General features: G+C 39.4%; 2 protein-coding genes across 2 annotated transcripts; one reads left to right on the top strand and one right to left on the bottom strand.

Moving 5' to 3' along the window:
• Positions 1–2,836: 2,836 nt before the first annotated feature.
• LOC131474420 (tissue-type plasminogen activator-like) lies at positions 2,837–10,449 on the bottom strand. Its single transcript, XM_058652262.1, has 12 exons — positions 10,271–10,449; positions 7,421–7,568; positions 6,819–6,924; positions 6,653–6,698; positions 6,427–6,556; positions 6,259–6,341; positions 5,475–5,510; positions 5,190–5,367; positions 4,389–4,534; positions 4,156–4,296; positions 3,912–4,060; positions 2,837–3,332 (listed from the first exon to the last, which is right to left on the bottom strand). Exons 3-12 carry the CDS (start codon positions 6,867–6,869, stop codon positions 3,138–3,140), a joined length of 1,155 nt encoding a protein of 384 aa, XP_058508245.1. The 5' UTR covers positions 6,870–6,924; positions 7,421–7,568; positions 10,271–10,449; the 3' UTR covers positions 2,837–3,137.
• A 96-nt stretch (positions 10,450–10,545) lies between these two features.
• Positions 10,546–17,671, top strand: LOC131474418 (inhibitor of nuclear factor kappa-B kinase subunit alpha-like). Its single transcript, XM_058652261.1, has 22 exons — positions 10,546–10,775; positions 12,271–12,418; positions 12,502–12,596; positions 12,676–12,793; positions 12,874–12,943; positions 13,032–13,120; positions 13,400–13,489; positions 13,759–13,883; positions 14,004–14,111; positions 14,198–14,333; positions 14,437–14,637; positions 14,839–14,941; positions 15,091–15,214; positions 15,290–15,441; positions 15,533–15,594; positions 15,675–15,784; positions 15,876–15,925; positions 16,298–16,406; positions 16,539–16,686; positions 16,842–16,873; positions 17,012–17,111; positions 17,302–17,671. The coding sequence occupies exons 2-22, from the start codon at positions 12,311–12,313 to the stop codon at positions 17,350–17,352; spliced, it is 2,181 nt and encodes a 726-aa protein (XP_058508244.1). The 5' UTR covers positions 10,546–10,775; positions 12,271–12,310; the 3' UTR covers positions 17,353–17,671.
• Positions 17,672–17,837: the final 166 nt, after the last annotated feature.

A 17,837-nucleotide genomic window follows, 5' to 3' on the forward strand; every position in this document is an offset into this window, starting at 1 on the left:
TAAACAGCATGAATCCTGAGATTAAAAATCTGAATTCTGAGATCAATGTCAGAATTCCAGAATTCTGAGATTAAAAATCACAATTCTGAGATGAGTCAGAATTCTGGAATTCTGAGTAAAAAGTCAGAATTCTGGAATTCTGAGGGGGAAAAAAATCTGAATTCTGGAATTCTGAGGGGGGAAAAAGTCAGAATTCTGGAATTCTGAGGGGAAAAAAGTCAGAATTCTAAAATTCTGAGATTAAAATCAGGATTCTGACAAAAAATAATTCTGATTCAGCTGTATTTCAGTTCAGTGACTGTGTCAGACAGAGTCTGTGCTCTGATCAAGCAAAAAGTATTCTTAAGATACTGTAGACCTAAACAGGGGTTTATTTTATTAGCTATAAGTTTTTTGTTTATCACTGAGAGTGAGCGTCCATGTCTCAGGCCTGTTCTTGGCACATAGTCAGCATATCAGCATACTATAATGTATCATAACCATCATAATTTAAACCTGAACTATCACGTAAATGGGAAATACAAGATATGAGAATACAGGTATTAGAAAAGGAGGAGTAAGGTGTAATGTCTGAGCAGAGGAAGGTTGTAAACCTGCTGCCTGTCGCCTTTCTAAGGTCATAGGTCATCCTCATATACATGTGAAACCACAGGTGACACAGGAGATAAGAGTGTCCTGCCCCACGCAGTGCCTACAATGTGGAAGAAAACTGGTGGTGTGGGCTCATTTTGATGACGCTCCAAACCTGCATCTGACATACGATCTATGTTCATTAAAAGGTGGGTCAGGAGTTCATGTCTCCGGGCCTCAATGTCCAGTTCTAAATAAAGACCATGGATTCAGCTTGCTCCTGCAGGCTGCTGCTCAGAGAAGGAGTCTCAAAAGATACTGCACTGCTGATTCTCTCTCACACACACACACACACTGTTTCTCCAGCGTCTATCTGTGACTTTGAGAATCATTGAAGAATAGAAAAGCTGCCCCGCTGGATTAAATCCCACCTGGCAGGTTGCACTTGAAATTGTGCTTGTATTGAAAAAGGGAAATAATTTCGTTGCTGTAATGAGAAAGAGTCAGATTTATACTCAGCTGTGGTGTGTGTGTGTGTGTGTGTGTGTGTGTGTGTGTGTGTCTGTGTGTGGTTGTTAGGGTTGTCCCTGCCTCTCAGGTTTGAATCTGTGTTGGGGAAACCAGAGACACTGGCAGCAAGAAACAGTGGTATTTATACCATTGAGACCCTGTGTCGGCCAAAGAGCCTTCAGTATAGTACCCCCACCCCAACCTGAGTGTGTGTCTGCGTGTGTGTGTGTGTGTGGGTGTGGACAACAGAACAAAGATACTGGACAGTTGGGTCTACCTAGTTAGACTCTGTTAGACCCTGACTCTCCTCTCCTCTTCTCTCCTCTCCTCTCCTCTCAGGAATTGTCCTTAAAGAGGAGCAGGAGTCATACTCTCAGCATCTCAAACCCATATATGGATGGAGAGAGGCAATAAAGTAAACTGGTGTCTGTGAATAATTGAGAGGGAGTGAGGACAGACTCGGATTGGCTCCAGTAGCCGTGCTGTGAACTATCTGTATATGTGGACTTGTCCAAACAGCCTTTGATGGAAAGCAACGCAGCAGATTGCTCAGAGAGGCTCCACAAAGTGTGCTTTCAATGATGACGCGGCGACCAGCTGGATTTTGGTCGTTATAGCACAACAAACTGCACATTCATCCTCTCACTGCCAAATTCACGGACCTCCTCTCTCTGTTACAGTTGCAATAATTTGGGCTGACTCGACGTGTTTCTTCGTATGGGTGGGGCAGTGGTGTCCGAGGCCCTGACTTACATGGAGAAATCAGCAGAGATGGGCGTAAGTCTCACATATGTAAGTCTCAAGTCTTCAAGTCTCAAGCAGTTATTTGTGCAAGAATCGGGCAAGTCAAGTCGAGTCCCTGTTTTAAATCAAGTCTTTAAGTCAAGCTGTGTATGAATAAAGAAGATGATTTCACAGATATTTCACATTTAAATATGTTAAAAAGAGACCATTTTGAACTGCTAGAGTTGTATCTGTAACAGAAACACTGTATTACTCACACATATCAAAATAAATACTCCAATATATATATATATATAAGAATACTGACATTAGGCCTCCATTAAACCATGGAAATGCATTTCAAATATTAGGCTAAAAACAAACGGCACATTTCGCACATAATCATAACCAACTTTTCATTAGACGTTCATTAGCTTTAGATTAAAATAGCAGCCACGTGACTTCCTGTCTTATCTTCCTTTGTGGGATTTGAAGTGTGAATGAAATTTCAAGTGGTGTTGATGTTGCACGGTTGCCAGGTTTGCAAGCAAGGCCGCAAAAGCAGACACCCAATGTTTCCTGTGTTTGTTTGTTTTTTTAAAACTAATTGCAATGTTAACCCTTCAATATTTGAGAAAATGTAAATATTCCGTAAGTCAAGTCATTTCAAGTCATTTTACTCAAGTCTAAGTTGAGTCTGAAGTCATGAGCTAACCTTAATTACTTTCCAACAACGATGCCCTCCTGTGAAATGACACCAAATTCTCTGTGTTATCTGTCCACCACAATCAGCTGTTTGGATTGTTTAATTTCTGCATTAAAGGCATTAGTCATTCCAGCAGACCAGACAGAGCTTTTTCAAATGTTTTCATATTTTTCTGTCTGAGGAAGTCAACATTCAAAAATTGCATACTAAAGGTAAAGGCAAAAAGCAAGCAGGTGTTCAGTGTTTGCATGTGATGCAAATACACTCACAGATGGGAATGAATGCACACAATGAACATATAATATAAAGGCTTTATTTATTATAAAAGGACATTCAACCACAGGGGACACCCGTGTACAAAATGGAATGCATATGAAAAGAATGAAATGATAAATAATCTGTATATCAATAGCTTCTTAAAAAGTAAGTCTTAGTATGAAAATTCAAAGTAAGTAACAAAATATATTTACACAGTAACAGAAATAAAATTTCTAGTACAAAACCAGCTTAATATATATTAATAGCAGTATCCATTAGCTGCGACGATATGCTTCCATACAGAGAATCAAGAATACAGAGTCCTAAGTGCTGCCAAAGCGTTTCCTCATGTGCAAATTCTGTCACAGCTTCATTTTTGGGGATACATTTTTCCCTGAGTGTAGTCGGAGAGCTCTGTATTTGCCGCGATCCACTTGTTGTAGTTGGTGACTTGAGTGTAAACACCCGGTTTGTTTTTCATGGCGCAGTTTTCCCCCCAGCTCACCACCCCAAACAGAAACATCCGGCCAGACACCTCACACACCAACGGACCGCCAGAGTCGCCCTGGATGAAGAAGAAGACATGACCAATAGCTAAATAATGTGCAGAATTGAAAGGTGTGTCTCAATAACTTTAGGTTTGGCTGTATTTTATCAGTCAGATCTCCAGAGCACTTTGAACAAAGGTGACTGAAACTAAATCTTTTTCCATTGTATAATTATCAAATATTTCTGGGTGACAACTAGATTGCCTCGATTGCTTTATAATTAAAAACAAACTTTTACAATGAATAAGAGCAAATCAGCTCTGTCGTACAATAAAAATACAAAACTTTTACAATGAACTCTGCTGTAAAATTATACTTTTCCACTTAAAACACATTGAAACAAAGATTACAAAGTCTGCTGTATGATGAGGTAACAACAATACGTCATGCATCTGACGAATTAACATTAATAATGTTAAAATGTCAACATGAAAAAACTGTTAAAACATAGTTTTCTGTACAAATGAGTGACCACACTAATGTTACAGGTTAAGTCAAAAGTTATGTTAAGTTAATTTAAATGTTCTCTGTGCATTTCTTCTCTGTCTTTCAAAAGGTTTCACTGTGTATTATAATAGAATAGTTTATTTGCTCACCTTGCAGGCATCAGCGCTCCAGTCCGGGCTTCCAGCACAGATCATATTCTTGGTGATGTAATCTCCGTAGTATGATTTACTTGTGCAGTCGGTCTGGGAGAGCAGATTCACCTCGGCCTTCTTCAGGTACTGTGAGTTAGACCACGCAGCTGCAGAGGACACAATGTCAGGTGTAAGCATCCGTGATACAGCTCATCGCTCTGTACTAAACGAGTGTGAAGGTTAGAGGTTAATCAGTATTTACAGTATCTCTCCCTCCCAAACCCTGCGACGCTGCACTGGAATCCTGCAGGAAGCTGCGTGTGAGACGGAGGCAGACACACTGTTCTTGCAGATGCCGACTTCACGGCACATCGTCCATTGCTGCCTTGGATTTTCAGCAGCGCTGCGACATAAAGAGGAACATATTTGAATCCCGCACACACACACGGAACACATACATGTTCCCCCACTCATATTTGTGACGTCTGCACTCACCTATGTCATTGTCAAAGGTGTCCGCGTTAAATCTCTGGTGGATGATGAGCTTTTCCACAGTGAAGCTTTGCTCCCTCTTAGAGTCTGTCTCATTGATGGCAGTCTTCCCCAGGTACACAGACAAGTGACTGGTATTGGTGGCGTTGCTGAAGTGCATAAACATTCAACACGTCATTTTTATCAAGCTGAACATTCAGAAAACTAGTGGCATGTCCATCCATGGGTACAGCTGTGGAGATGGTTGAGTCTTACATGTACAAGGGGACTTTCCCTAAATATCTGGGGTAACAGAGACTGTGTTTTGTGCTCAGATTGAAAGACGTCTGTACATTTAGGCCTTCTCTTTAATCTCTTTGTGACCATGTCTCTCTGTACAAAACAATAATAATCTCGCCAAGATTTTCAATTTCCAAAACAACCGGAGCACAACGGCTGTCATTCACACAAACCTATGACAGACGAACTTTGCAAAAGGCCACTTCTGGATGAACTTTTCTGAATGGAGATACAAGCTCGGCAGAGCAAGAACTTCTGTTTGCAAGCAACACTATTATTTGCACATTTCTTCCTCACATTACTCCTATTGCACTTATTGATCTTGAACTTTGGTTGGGATTCTTTCAAGTCGCCTTTTGATTGCTATATTGTATCTTGTTTGTTGTGTGTTTCATAGTTTTTACAGTTTTTCTACTGCCAACTGCAGAACAACTCCACCCAGGGGGACAGTAAAGCTCTGAACTGACCTGAACTCACTTTAAAATTGCAAAAAAAACGTCTTGTGCGTGTGATTTTTTTCCTCACCCATTTTCAAAGCAATGTGCAGCCGTGAGAACCCAGCATGGTGCGATGAGAGAGCCGCCACAGCGGAATGGCTTACAGTTATAGATAGCAGCCACCCATGGGTGTGAGTCTATAGGTGTGAAAGAACCGCCAACCACTTTATTCATCCTCCGCTCGGACCTCTCACCGCATGTCACCTCTGTGGAGAAAACACAGGGCCAGTGAGTGAGTGAGTGAGTGAGTGCTGCTGCTGCTGCTGCTGCTGATGCAACAGAGAAAAGCACATCATGATACTGATCAAAGTACCTGTATCAACAGCTGGTGAAGGTGTTGGTGTGAAACCTGTGAAGAAGCAATAAAACAATATTTCAATGGTACAGTATATACAGTAGTATATAACAGTATTTCTGATTTTAGTACCACCAGAGGAAGCAAATGTTATTTTAGCAGGGTCTGCTTTTTCTTAGAGCAGCACTTGAAGGGAACTCTATCCCAACAACTATCAGAGAAGTGGACACTTACAGGTTATTTAGGTCTCATTTCTACTCAATAGTGACAGTACTCAGGTCTGTCAGCGCAAAAACTCAACTGCAGGGGGTTTCAAAGTGAAGGTGATGCGAGCTTAAAACTATAAAACAATTCCATCACAATAAAAACGTATTCACGATGCAAAATTAACACACATAAATGATTCGTTATTACTTGAATTCGCTTGGAGGGACACACATGGCCTGCGGGCGGCGAGTTTGAGACCTATGCCGTAGTGTAGAGGTGTCAAACTCATGGCTCACGGGCCACATTTGGCCCTCCACAAATGAATTACAGTTGTCCACGTTCATTATTCACTTAACTTTATATTTATTCATCTGTTTTTGATATGAATAGATGTATTTTCCATCATATAAATATGCTTTTATAGCAAGTTAATACAGAGTAGACATTTGACTTTGACGCCCCTGCTTTACCTGCCACTTCTCTTGCTAATGCCAGTCCATTTAAATTTCACATTGTCATATCTGTCTACAGGTTTCAAAAGGCTCATTGTCGCACGTAAAAATAATGATTTATCAACTCCCAGTCTCTCACTTACATTTGGGAATCCTGCAGTGTTCCCTCACAATCTTTCTTCTTCTTTGGACGTAGCACCACGGCATCAAGCTCTGGTCAGGATTCCTGGAGTTTGAGTGGAAATGACATTAAACATGTGCCACCTGGTTGAACATTCATGATCTATATCCCAGACTGAAGTATAGCGTACCTGCAGTATTTATGATGGCCAACACCCTTGAAAGGGTTTTCCAAAAAACTCCATCTGAGACACCTGTGGCCGTATGCCGACTTGGACACATATCCTTTGTACGTGCTGCCATCTCCAGCCTGACACATCTCTTGAGAGCACAATGTGAAGAAAGAAAAGAACAGTGAATGCATCTGGTGGTTAAAAATGATAAATGTTATCTGTCACCTGGACAGTGGGCTTATACCTCCAGAATAGTTCCTATGTTTTCGTAAAGATCTTCTGGAAAAAGCCTAAAAAGGAGAAACGAGATGAAGCTCAGTCACAAGGATGAATAATAATTTAAAAAAAAACAAAAAACATGTGAACCTTGTTGAAAATGTAAGAAGTCACTTCCTCCCACTGTTACTCACCACGTTAAGACAGACTGCTGTAAGGACGGCGACGATGACGAACAGGTTCATCTTCACTTCTGGTTTTGCTTCCCCTTATCGGTGGTATTTTTATCTGTGAAAAAGACTGAAAAAAGACAGAAACCAAACATCACAACAATGACACTATGACACGATTTTCAGCTCCTCTGCCCTTATATGGCGTTTATCATGTGCATATGACAGGACAGACACAAGAGACATGCAGTTTCTTTGTCTTCCTTGATTGCACGTATATATTTATTGCAGAGGGGGAAAAAAAGACTTTTATTTTAGTTATTGTGAGAGTTGCAGATAGAGGACGCTCACTGTGTGCACTCTGTACCGTAAACACAATCCTATCTGTACAACAAGTGCAATATCAAATTGGAGTAGCTGATTACTGCACACAATTATGCCACATATTACAAGTCAAAAGAGTCCCTTCATTCTCTCTCACAATAACTTTGATCATAACAGGGTTATAGAAGATGAACGTACATAAATAAAAGCATTAGTCTCAGAGCTGAACAATGGTAATGATCTCTAAGGTAAACCAACAATATCATATTGTCTAGAAAAGCTTTGTTGCATATTTCTTTTACCTTTTAGTTCTTTGATAGTCTGTCCGGCTGCAGTTGACAATCGTCCCCCCTCTGTGTCTTCTCACATGCACCTGTCTTAACTTAACTTAAGGTAGGAAGTGGACTCACACTGTAGGCGCTTCTGCTGCTGCAGGGCTGATCCTCCTTCCTTTTTAAAAGCACATGGGCTCCATGTGGGAGGGGTCTATCGTTGCTGTGAAAGCATCACTGACACCCACATCAGTTCTTTTTAGACTGAAGATGTTGTCATGTTCTATGACACATTCACACTTATCCGCCCCCCCTTAAACCACAACAATACACTTTTTTCAAAATACATCCAAACTTGGTGATATTTTTTTACCAACGTTTTTGTGCATAGCTTTTTTTTTTAACCTAAACAAAAAAAGTAGTCATAAATATACAGCATTGATAACTGATACAGTATAATTATTGTTTTTTTACTGTATCATTATTGTATGGCTATAATTTTGTATATAATTTGTGTTTAGCATTTTTTTTTAATTGTACACAATTAATTTGTCATTTGCATAATTTCCACCTGATTCACTTCGTTATGTAAGAGCTGCTGTTTAGAAATGTTGTCTTGTTCATATTAATCATCGAAGTGAGAAGAAGAAGAAGAAGAAGCAATAAGAGGCAATATTTAATATTCTTATCTACTATTTATTTATTTATTCACTTTTGTGTATTTTCCCCTTTAATAAATGACATCAAATTGTATTTCTATTAATATGACATTCTCCCTAAAGTGCATGATATAACTAGACATTGTGTCAGTATCGGCTTGTACATCCCCTTTTAATCATCTACGTGTTATTACGTGCGGACAAGTGCATCACTTCAATGTATTCCTGAGAACTATGGGGGAAGGGAAGAGTTGTGTTTTTACTGGATTATTGTTGACTGTGTCACAGCTCCATTTAAAAACTCTAAAAAATCCTAAATGGCGATTTCTCCCTTCAGAGCTTCTCCCTGCAAACTTTACTTCATCAATAACAGTGACGCTTTGACTTACTCACGTTTCCTGTTTTTAACTTGCAACAACACCTTGATATCTGGCTCAGGTGTTTAAGTGATGCAATGTTTCACAGAAGTGACCAGATTCAGGGAAAACCCAGGACATTTGTGGTTGAAATGTGCAACCTGGAGGGATGGATTTTGACATTTTGTCTGGAGTCCAATTCAGTCTAGACACCAGTTATTCTGCAGTAATGTAACATAACATTACATTACATTACATTAAAGGTAATGTCCTGCAGATTCAAAACTGACCTCTTTCTTCCACAGCTGCCTTGTAGGGTGAGAGAAGATGATGATGCAGTATTCACACCTCTCAGTTTTGTAGTTTCTATATGTATATATCTATATGTCCATCTAATACCGCAGAAACACATACAAAATAACAACTCTCATAGCAACAGTGTTGTATAAAGTACCTAAAAGGGATACTTGGGTAAAAGTACAAGTATCTTACCAGAAAATGGCGTCACTATTTATAATATTACTTAAGTAAAAGTCTTAAAGTATACGACATTTACTGTACTTAAGTACCAAAAGTAATTTTCTGATATAAAATGAACTTGTGTTTAAAAATAAAAGTAAAGTGAGGAGTTAGCATTGAGCCATGGTATCTCAGTGGTAGGGTGAGTTGTCTTTCAACTGGAAGGTTGTAGGTTCAATTCCTGGCTCTGTTAGTCTATATGTGTCCTTGAGCAGGACACTTAACCCCATGTTGGAATGGGTGAATGGTAAAACTGTAGTGTAAAGCATCTCATCAAGACTAGAAAAGCTCGATATAAATACAGACCATTACCAACTCTTCTTCTTCTGATTGTATTTGGTAGTAACGAGTAACAAAGATAGTTATAGTTAGAGGAAATGCAGGGGAGTAAAAGTACACAAATTATTTAGGAAATGTAGTGGAATGAAGTTGGTAAAAAAAAAAACCAAAAAAAAACAATGTAAAAACAACAGCAAAGTAAAGTACAGATAAGTGAATTTTGTACTTAAGTACAACACTGCTATCATAGCAACAACCATTATAAATGTGTGACCATAAACATTATTAAATGTCTGCAAAATGTGGGAGTTTGGTCTAAGAAACCACACTGACAGCAGTTCGGCGAATTGAGGAAGGAAAAAACAAGTTATCAGTTAACCTCTAATATTTTCTGAGATTATCATCTTAACACCTATCTCATTTCATTTTAATTGTGTGTTCAAACCTTTATCAGTGAAATGGACAAGAAACCATGTGAATCACTCCTCGGTCTCAAACTCAGTAACATCGAACATTACGCTTGCCTTCATAACCACCAGATGAAGAAACTGTGACTTAGTCAAACTTGTTAACTGCACATCTATTGTCAATCAATGTGTTTGTTTATTCTGTGGTTGTTTATTTTATCTCCTTTAAAAGGGAGACCTGGCCAAGCAGGCAACATAATTACAGTACATTAACAACAGATAAAACATGCTTACATGAAACACTTGCACACAGACAAGGTAGACTGCAACGATTCCACCAAAATATTTTTGGGGACGAGAAATTGCAGAGCATTCATAGATCGGAGATTGTGACTTCCATGTTTCCTTGTTAAAAGACAAATAGGAAGGAATGATACCCAGAATGAAAATGACCTTTGATACTTAAGTACAGTTAATGTCATATACTGTAAGACTTTTACTTAAGTAATATATTTTTTATTTTTTAAAAGGGCCTTTAACTTCTACCAAAGTCATTTTCTGGTAAGATACTTGTACTTTTACTCCACAGTATCCCTTTTAGGTACTTGATACACCACTGATTCCTTCTAAGTAAGGGAGTCACTGCCTTATACTACTTACAGCAATTCCAGTGGGAGGCTGTGCATATGGCGCCATCTAGTGAACAAATTAAGACATTGTCTTGTTTAAAAGAAATCTCTCCTTGCTCCTGGTGGTTGGGGTTCTCTGAAGAGGTAAAAACAAAAAGGAGTGTTGTGTGTTTGAAAGAGACTCTAAACGTGTGTCTGTGGGAAAACCCCGACAGAGGGAGTAGTCCTGTGGAGACACACAAACACACAGGGGAGGATATACGCGCATGCGCAGCAACAACAACGGCTCTCGGTTTACTTTCGCTATTCGCAGACTTTCGGCTCGGCTATGCCTACTTGACGACAACAAAAACACGACGCTAACCTCACCCTTAAATCCGCGTTTAAAAGGATTGTGAGGGGCTTAAGTTTTAAATTAAATTTGTCTTAAAGTTTGTACGACAAACCGAACTGTAAACAACACGTTTGTAAAAGTACCTCCTCCTGAAGCGACAATGTTCTGACAGCTAAAGATCAGTGTCTGCTGCCGCCGGCAGGTGAGTTCATATCTCATCGTCTTTGTAGAGTAAAAACTGCTTTTATTTTCATAAAGTCCTGTCGTGTTTGTGTTTCCTGGCGTCCGTGAACCTAACACTCACTGTCCAGATCCTTGGTTCTCAAAATGTGGTACATATTCCACCAGTGGTACACGAACTTCTTCAAGTGATACTTGGGAGGAAATTCAGATATATGCTGTTCTACTGTATATACCCGGTTATGTGGTCACAGTGGAACTGAGGAGTCACTCAGTGCGTTTACATGCATGTTAAATATATTTAGTCAGACTAATACAGTATTTCTTATCCCTTAATGTCATGTCAACACGTTAGTCTGACTAAAATCGAGCTGCTTCATAGTCCAATTACTCCTGCATGTGTACATTTAGTCGGACTGGAGTCTTTACTCTGATAAAGAACATAATACATACTGTATGTACATATATGCAACCTTAGTGAAGGAATACATTGTTTTAAATTACTAAGCCTTAATACTTATATCCTTATCAATGTCTATTCATTTTAATACTGGAATGTAGTTTGTTATGGTTAAACTGCACATCACATACATAAGAGTTTCCCAAACTCCTAAAACATACAAGGCCCAGATCATGTGACACAACACTAAAGAAAACATAACACTGAAAAACTAAAAATGTTGTGTTCCTGTTACCTGTGAATAACTATTGTGGGTGCTCATGGTGTTAATCAAAGTAATTGTGAATGGCTATAACTGGGTGTTGTGTTTACACATTTACAAAACATATGTTATAAGAAAGTGACTTGCAAAGTGATACAGCATTTATATTGAACACATCACAAAGAAGAGAACAAAGTTTATATGTTTTGAAAGATTGTTGTAGCCCACACTGAGGCTCATCTGCTTCACCTCCAACACCAGCAGGTATGCTGCTGCCCTCAATGATAAAGTATTGGCTGATTAAATAACACACATGTCATATGAGCATTTATAACGCACACACACACACACACACTCTATGTTGAAGTTCATGATGGGTCAAATAAACAATTAAGCACAAAAGCAGTGTTTTACAAAATATCAAAGGATATTGAACAAGGGTAGTAACAGAATAAATAAAATAATGTCACGTCAAAGCAACAATTAAAATAAAAGGACATAATGAAGTGCATTCCTCATGCCTTTCAGTTCTACTTGTGTGGGATTTAGTGGCGATCTGTTGATGCTGACAGACAGTTCAGTGGAAAATAAGTGATTTTCTAAATGTGCTGGTCGAAATTTAGATTTTAATTTGAAAACAATTAACAGTTCAGCGCTATCATGCTGTGTTTGTTTCACTGAAGTGTTCACAATAACAATTTTTTTTTCTGCTGATGTATTGACCTCACTCAGTAAAGTCCAAAAGTTTGTAAGCAGCGTGATATTTTACAAAGATTTACTTTGGTTATATATTTATTTATTTATTATTATTATTATTATTATTATTTTTTTTTTTTTTTGCTGAAATCTTTACAGACCACGTCTGTTGCCCAGCGGCTCTAGTACACCTCACACTATGGAGCGGGCTGCACTCCGACAGAACCAGCTCTGTGGCTCAGCATGGGAGATGAAGGAGAGACTTGGAATGGGAGGCTTTGGGCACGTCTACCTGTACCAGCACCTTGTAAGATCTGTCACCTGTACACCGAGGAGAACATAAACTCCAGAATCAAATCTGTCTCTGACTTTGTTTGTGTGTGGTTGCAGGAGTTGGGAGACAAGATCGCCGTGAAACTTTGCCGCCTGGAGCTAAACTCCAAGAATAAAGACCGTTGGAGCAGAGAGATCCAGATTATGAAGAAGTGAGTGAACATCATCTTAGTCCATAAAAACTGTACATCTTCCACTAAAGCTACTTGTTTTTCTCTCTTCCATGTACAGACTGAACCATGTGAATGTTGTTCAGGCCAGAGAAGTACCTGAAGAGTTGAGCTCCATTGCTTTAAATGACCTACCTCTGTTGGCCATGGAGTACTGCTCTAGAGGAGACCTACGCAAGGTATCAAACTGGTCAACTGTAAAATCCTTACCAATTTATTGTCTCCATTTAACAGAAAACCAATTGACCTCTTCACTCAGGTGTTGAATAAACCGGAGAACTGTTGTGGCCTAAAGGAGAGTGAGATCCTCTCTCTTCTCGGTGACATTGGTAATATTTTGATAAACTGTTACTTTATTTTTTTTAACAAATATCCACTGTTATCACATTTAAATGCATAATGCATGTGGAATTGCAGGTTCTGGTATCCAGTATCTCCACGAAAACAAGATCATTCACAGAGACCTAAAGCCTGAGAACATTGTACTTCAGGAGATCGATGGGAAGGTGAACTCAATTCTTTAGCCGTGTAACTCCACCCGCACTGTACTGTACTATTACTCTGGTACCCCAAGGGAAGGGTACTGGAAAATGCAACAGTCTGGGATGGTTATTTTGCTACTATTCCTCCAGGAAACCCACACAAAATACATACAGAACCAAACTGTTCCTCTCGGTGGAAACACGTCATTTGTGTACATGTATGCTGGTGTCATCTGCAGTATCATGTAGTATATTATACAGTTTTTGTATAATATTGTGATAAAACTGTGTGTTTGCCTCCAGCTGGTCCATAAAATCATAGATCTAGGTTATGCAAAAGACCTGGATCAGGGGAGTCTCTGCACATCCTTTGTTGGAACTCTCCAGTATCTGGTAAGTCTTTCATCATTAATGACAGCAACAACTTATTATTACTTTTTTGATCATCATTTTATCTGTTCTGTCAGATATGGTGAAAAAGTTCTGTGTTTTTTCAGCCTCTTGCATGCATGAATGTACTCTGGTTTGGCAGAAAAACTGAATATCTTTGAGGGCTAATCAAGAAAATAATCAACATTAGTTGCAGCCCTGAATCAACTCATTGTTCTTCAAGACGTTTCTTTTTTTTAATATTTACATATTAGTTTCTATGTGTGTGCCAGGCTCCAGAGCTGTTTGAGAGTAAACCCTACACTGTAACTGTGGACTACTGGAGCTTTGGGACAGTGATTTTTGAATGCACTTGTGGCTTTCGTCCTTTTTTACACCACATGCAACCTGTCCAGTGGTGAGCCAACATTTTTAATAACTTTCAATAATAATAATTCTGTGTTAAATGTGTGTTTTTTTGTGTGCGATTTTTCAAATAGATCATTTAATTTTCTTTACTATTTGCTTGCTTTTGTAGGACAAGTAAAGTCAAGAATAAAGGTCCAAAGGACATCATGGCAGTCGAGGACATGAATGGAGAAGTCCGGTTCTCCACACATCTCCCTTATCCCAACAATCTCAGCAGGTAAAGCCATACAGACACTTTTTTTCATACCTACCAGCACTCCTTGTTTTATCTTAACCTTTGTGTTTTGTTGTGTTTGTTGAAAGACCACTGTTGGAGCCAGTTGAGTCTCTACTACAGATGTTGTTACTGTGGGACCCTGCAACACGTGGCGGAGGGCTGGATCCTGACAGAAAGCAGCCATACTGCTACACCACTCTTCAGAATATTCTCAGCATGAGAGTCAGTATGATTTTCCTCAGTGTTTTTATTGTTTAGCACATGCTGCTAAAAAAGAGGGCAGTAAGCAGAGCAAACTTCACACTTGGCACATTTATCTCTCTAGGTGATTCATGTTTTGGACATGACATCTGCTCAGTTGCACTCTTTGGTTTTGGAAACCGAGGAGAGTTTACACTCCCTGCAGCTTCGCCTGGAGACGCAGACTCAGACCCACATTTCTCCGCTGAGTCAGGAGCTGCTGCTGGATTCGGGAATCTCCCTCGACCCACGCAGACCGCCCGCACATTGTCTGCCAGATGGATTGGTATGAGAAACCAGCGTTAACTCGGGCGGCTGACTTAGATTCTGTTGCAGTCTTTGATGTAAATGTGCATTAGTTGTTGTTTTCATCAAAGGGATAGTTCTGTTTTTTTAGTGCAATGAGAAGTCAGACAAACCATGGGCGCTTGCCGTAAAGCCTGTGTTGTTCTGTTCAAACAGTTGATGATTTGTGTTCTCATTTCAGCGTGGTTGGGACTGTGTTATTGTTTTCCTCTTTGATAAGAGCTTGACCAAGTACTCTGGGCCGCTGACTGCTCGACCTCTGCCGGACAGTGTCAACTTTATAGGTGAAAACCAAAGCTTTAACTTGAGTCTTTTTCTGGTCTTTAAAAGCTACAGATTGTGACTGACAATTGAGCAAGTAAAAATAGGTGGTTTTAAGTCACAGCAAATTCATAAAGTGAGGGTTTTATGTCTTTTTTATGTGTTTTCTCAGTCAGGGAGACCAAGACACAGCTCCCACTCTCTGCTCTGAGAAAAGTTTGGGGGGAAGCAGTCAGCTACATCTGCGGCCTGAAAGAGGACTACATACGTCTGTACCAGGGTCAGAAAGCTGCCATGTAAGTGCATAAACGCATAGTGTATACATACGGTCGTATCTGAATCATGCTGACATTGTGTTTGTGTCTGTACAGGCTGAGTCTGCTGCGTTACAACACCAACCTAACACGTTACAAGAACCTGCTCTTCTCCCAGTCACAGCAGCTCCGAGCCAAACTGGCTTTCTTCAAGACCAGCATCCAGCACGACCTTGAGCAATACACCAAGCAGCGACACACAGGCATCTGTGAGTCAACGTGAAACTGTCTCTGTGATATGTACTGTTATTTAAAGTCACCACTGAAGCCTTAAACTGTTGTTGTTGTTTTCACATGAAGCTTCAGAAAAAATGTTGAAAACATGGCAGGAAAACGAAGAGAAGGCTGACAAGTTTACAAAGGTGGGATTGTTGTCAACTTTATTTTACTTTTGCGCAAAGTTTAGAAAGCACTTCATGCTCAGTGGTGTTTTCTGTCACAGGTTGCAGATGTGGGGTATCTTGATGAAGAGATTGTGTCTCTGCATTCTGAGATCGTGGAGTTGCAGAGGAGTGCGTTTGCTCGGAGGCCAGGGGATGTAATGGAACAACTGTCAGTGTCTTTTTTATATTTAAATGATAACAATAATAATAATAATAATAACAAAAAAATGATATGTACAAGTTAACTGTCTTTTTTTCAGAGAGGACAGGGCCATTGACCTCTACAAGCAACTGAAAGCTAAATGCAAAAGTTAGTATTAATTATGATATATAAACGTAGGCACGTCTTTGTAAAAATTAAAAGTCCAGTGTGTTACATTTAGGATGGTTTACTATACTACTCATAATTATTTTTGTATAGTGTATAATAATTTGGTTTTTATCGCCTTAGAATAAGCCTTAAGAACAGGCCTTGTTTTGAGGAGGCCGTCATCTTGTTCTGCAGTGTTTCTGCAGCAGCCCAAACAGATTAACTAGACAGAATGTGCGTTTCAGGTTTTGTAGCAGAAGCTTACTGCACAAACAAGGACATACATCATCCTTTCTGGTCCACAAAGGCCACCATACATAGCGTTGACAAAAGGGTAGAAGGCGAATGTTGAAGGGATTGTGTTTTTCCTAGGTCCCGACCCTCCACACGGCTACAGTGACAGCTCAGACATGGTGAAGACCATTCTCCAAACAGTTCAGAACCAGGACAGAGTACTGAAAGACCTGTACACACATCTGAGGTAATGTGTCCACTAGTTCAGACAGTTCAGACACATGACAGCAAATACATGTCCAACACTGCAAACTAAATTTTACAGACCTCTCTTTGTGTTATTCATGTGATTTCCCACCAACTCTTTTTTTCCCTGTAGTACAATTCTGGTATGCAAGCAGCGCATCGTTGATTTGTTCCCTAAGTTGGAGAGGGCGGTAGAGAACATAAAAACTGCAGAGGCGGCAGTGATGCAGATGCAGATGAAGAGGCAGAGAGAATTCTGGTATCTCCTCAAGATTGCCTGTGTGAGTACATAAGACACGATACGACAAAAAGGATTCTTAGCTGTTGCTCTCAATTTTAAGAGCTTGATGATCTGCAGTACAGTATTAAACATATGAGTCAAAAACACTTTAGCTAATACATTGTGTGGTTTTGTCTTTAAATGTGTATTTTTTAGGCCCAGCCAATTGTGCAACAAACCACTGACGGGTAAGAGCTATACACAGTGACCGTGACTGCTTCTATGTACCACAAGAGGTCACTGCGTTCACTTGACTGTGCTTTGTAATGTGTCACACAAAGAAATATTGTATAGTTTATAGTAGTTTCTCTTCTCTTTTTTTTCAGTGACTCTGTTCATCAGTTACTGGATGAGAATCAGCGATATCTGAGTCAGCTGACGTCTCTGCTGCAGGATGCCACCCAGGAGATGGAGCACAGTGTCATGGTATGGACTGCACACATATGAACACAGTGTATGTCTGTCTGTGTAAGATTACACTTGATCTTGATTGATTTTGAGATGTCACTCTGGGTGAGATGTTAGTTGGCGAATAATATGCGTTACATAGTAAACTGTTAATGATAATATCCATGTAAAATTATTTCATATGTGTATTCTCTTTCTCTCTCTCCAGGAGGAGGACTGGAGTTGGACTCAGTACAGTGTTGTGAAAGCTCAACCTTAGAAGCTGTCGATCAAATGATTTATAAGTGATATATTGAGAACAGGTGCCTTTTAGTTACACTATCTGAAAGCTTTGTTGTTAGAAACTGTGTCATTTACATCCACAAGGTGCTGTAAGAGAGTGATGTATGAAGCAGCATGATGTGATAAGCTATTTTTCCAACTAAAATGTTAATTATTGAATTTAAAAAATGTAAAATGTTGAGCTGTCACCAAAACATATTTATTGTACTTTGAATATATGTTGAAGTAAAAACATTGCTGCTATAAACTATGAATGATGGATTGTGAGTACATTTTATAAATGTATGTTCCACATATGTCATGTTTTGTCTTTGTTTAAGCAGTTTGAAGGGATTTTCTCAGTGTTAAAAACCCTGAACCAGAAAACTGTCTGCACACTCACACAGGAAATAGCTTGTTTATAAAAACCCTGGGTTCAAACTTCTCTTGGGAGCTGCTGAAATCCAAACTGCAAAAATGCAG

Source organism: Solea solea, chromosome 15, assembly GCF_958295425.1.
Source record: "Solea solea chromosome 15, fSolSol10.1, whole genome shotgun sequence".
Taxonomy (NCBI): domain Eukaryota; kingdom Metazoa; phylum Chordata; class Actinopteri; order Pleuronectiformes; family Soleidae; genus Solea; species Solea solea.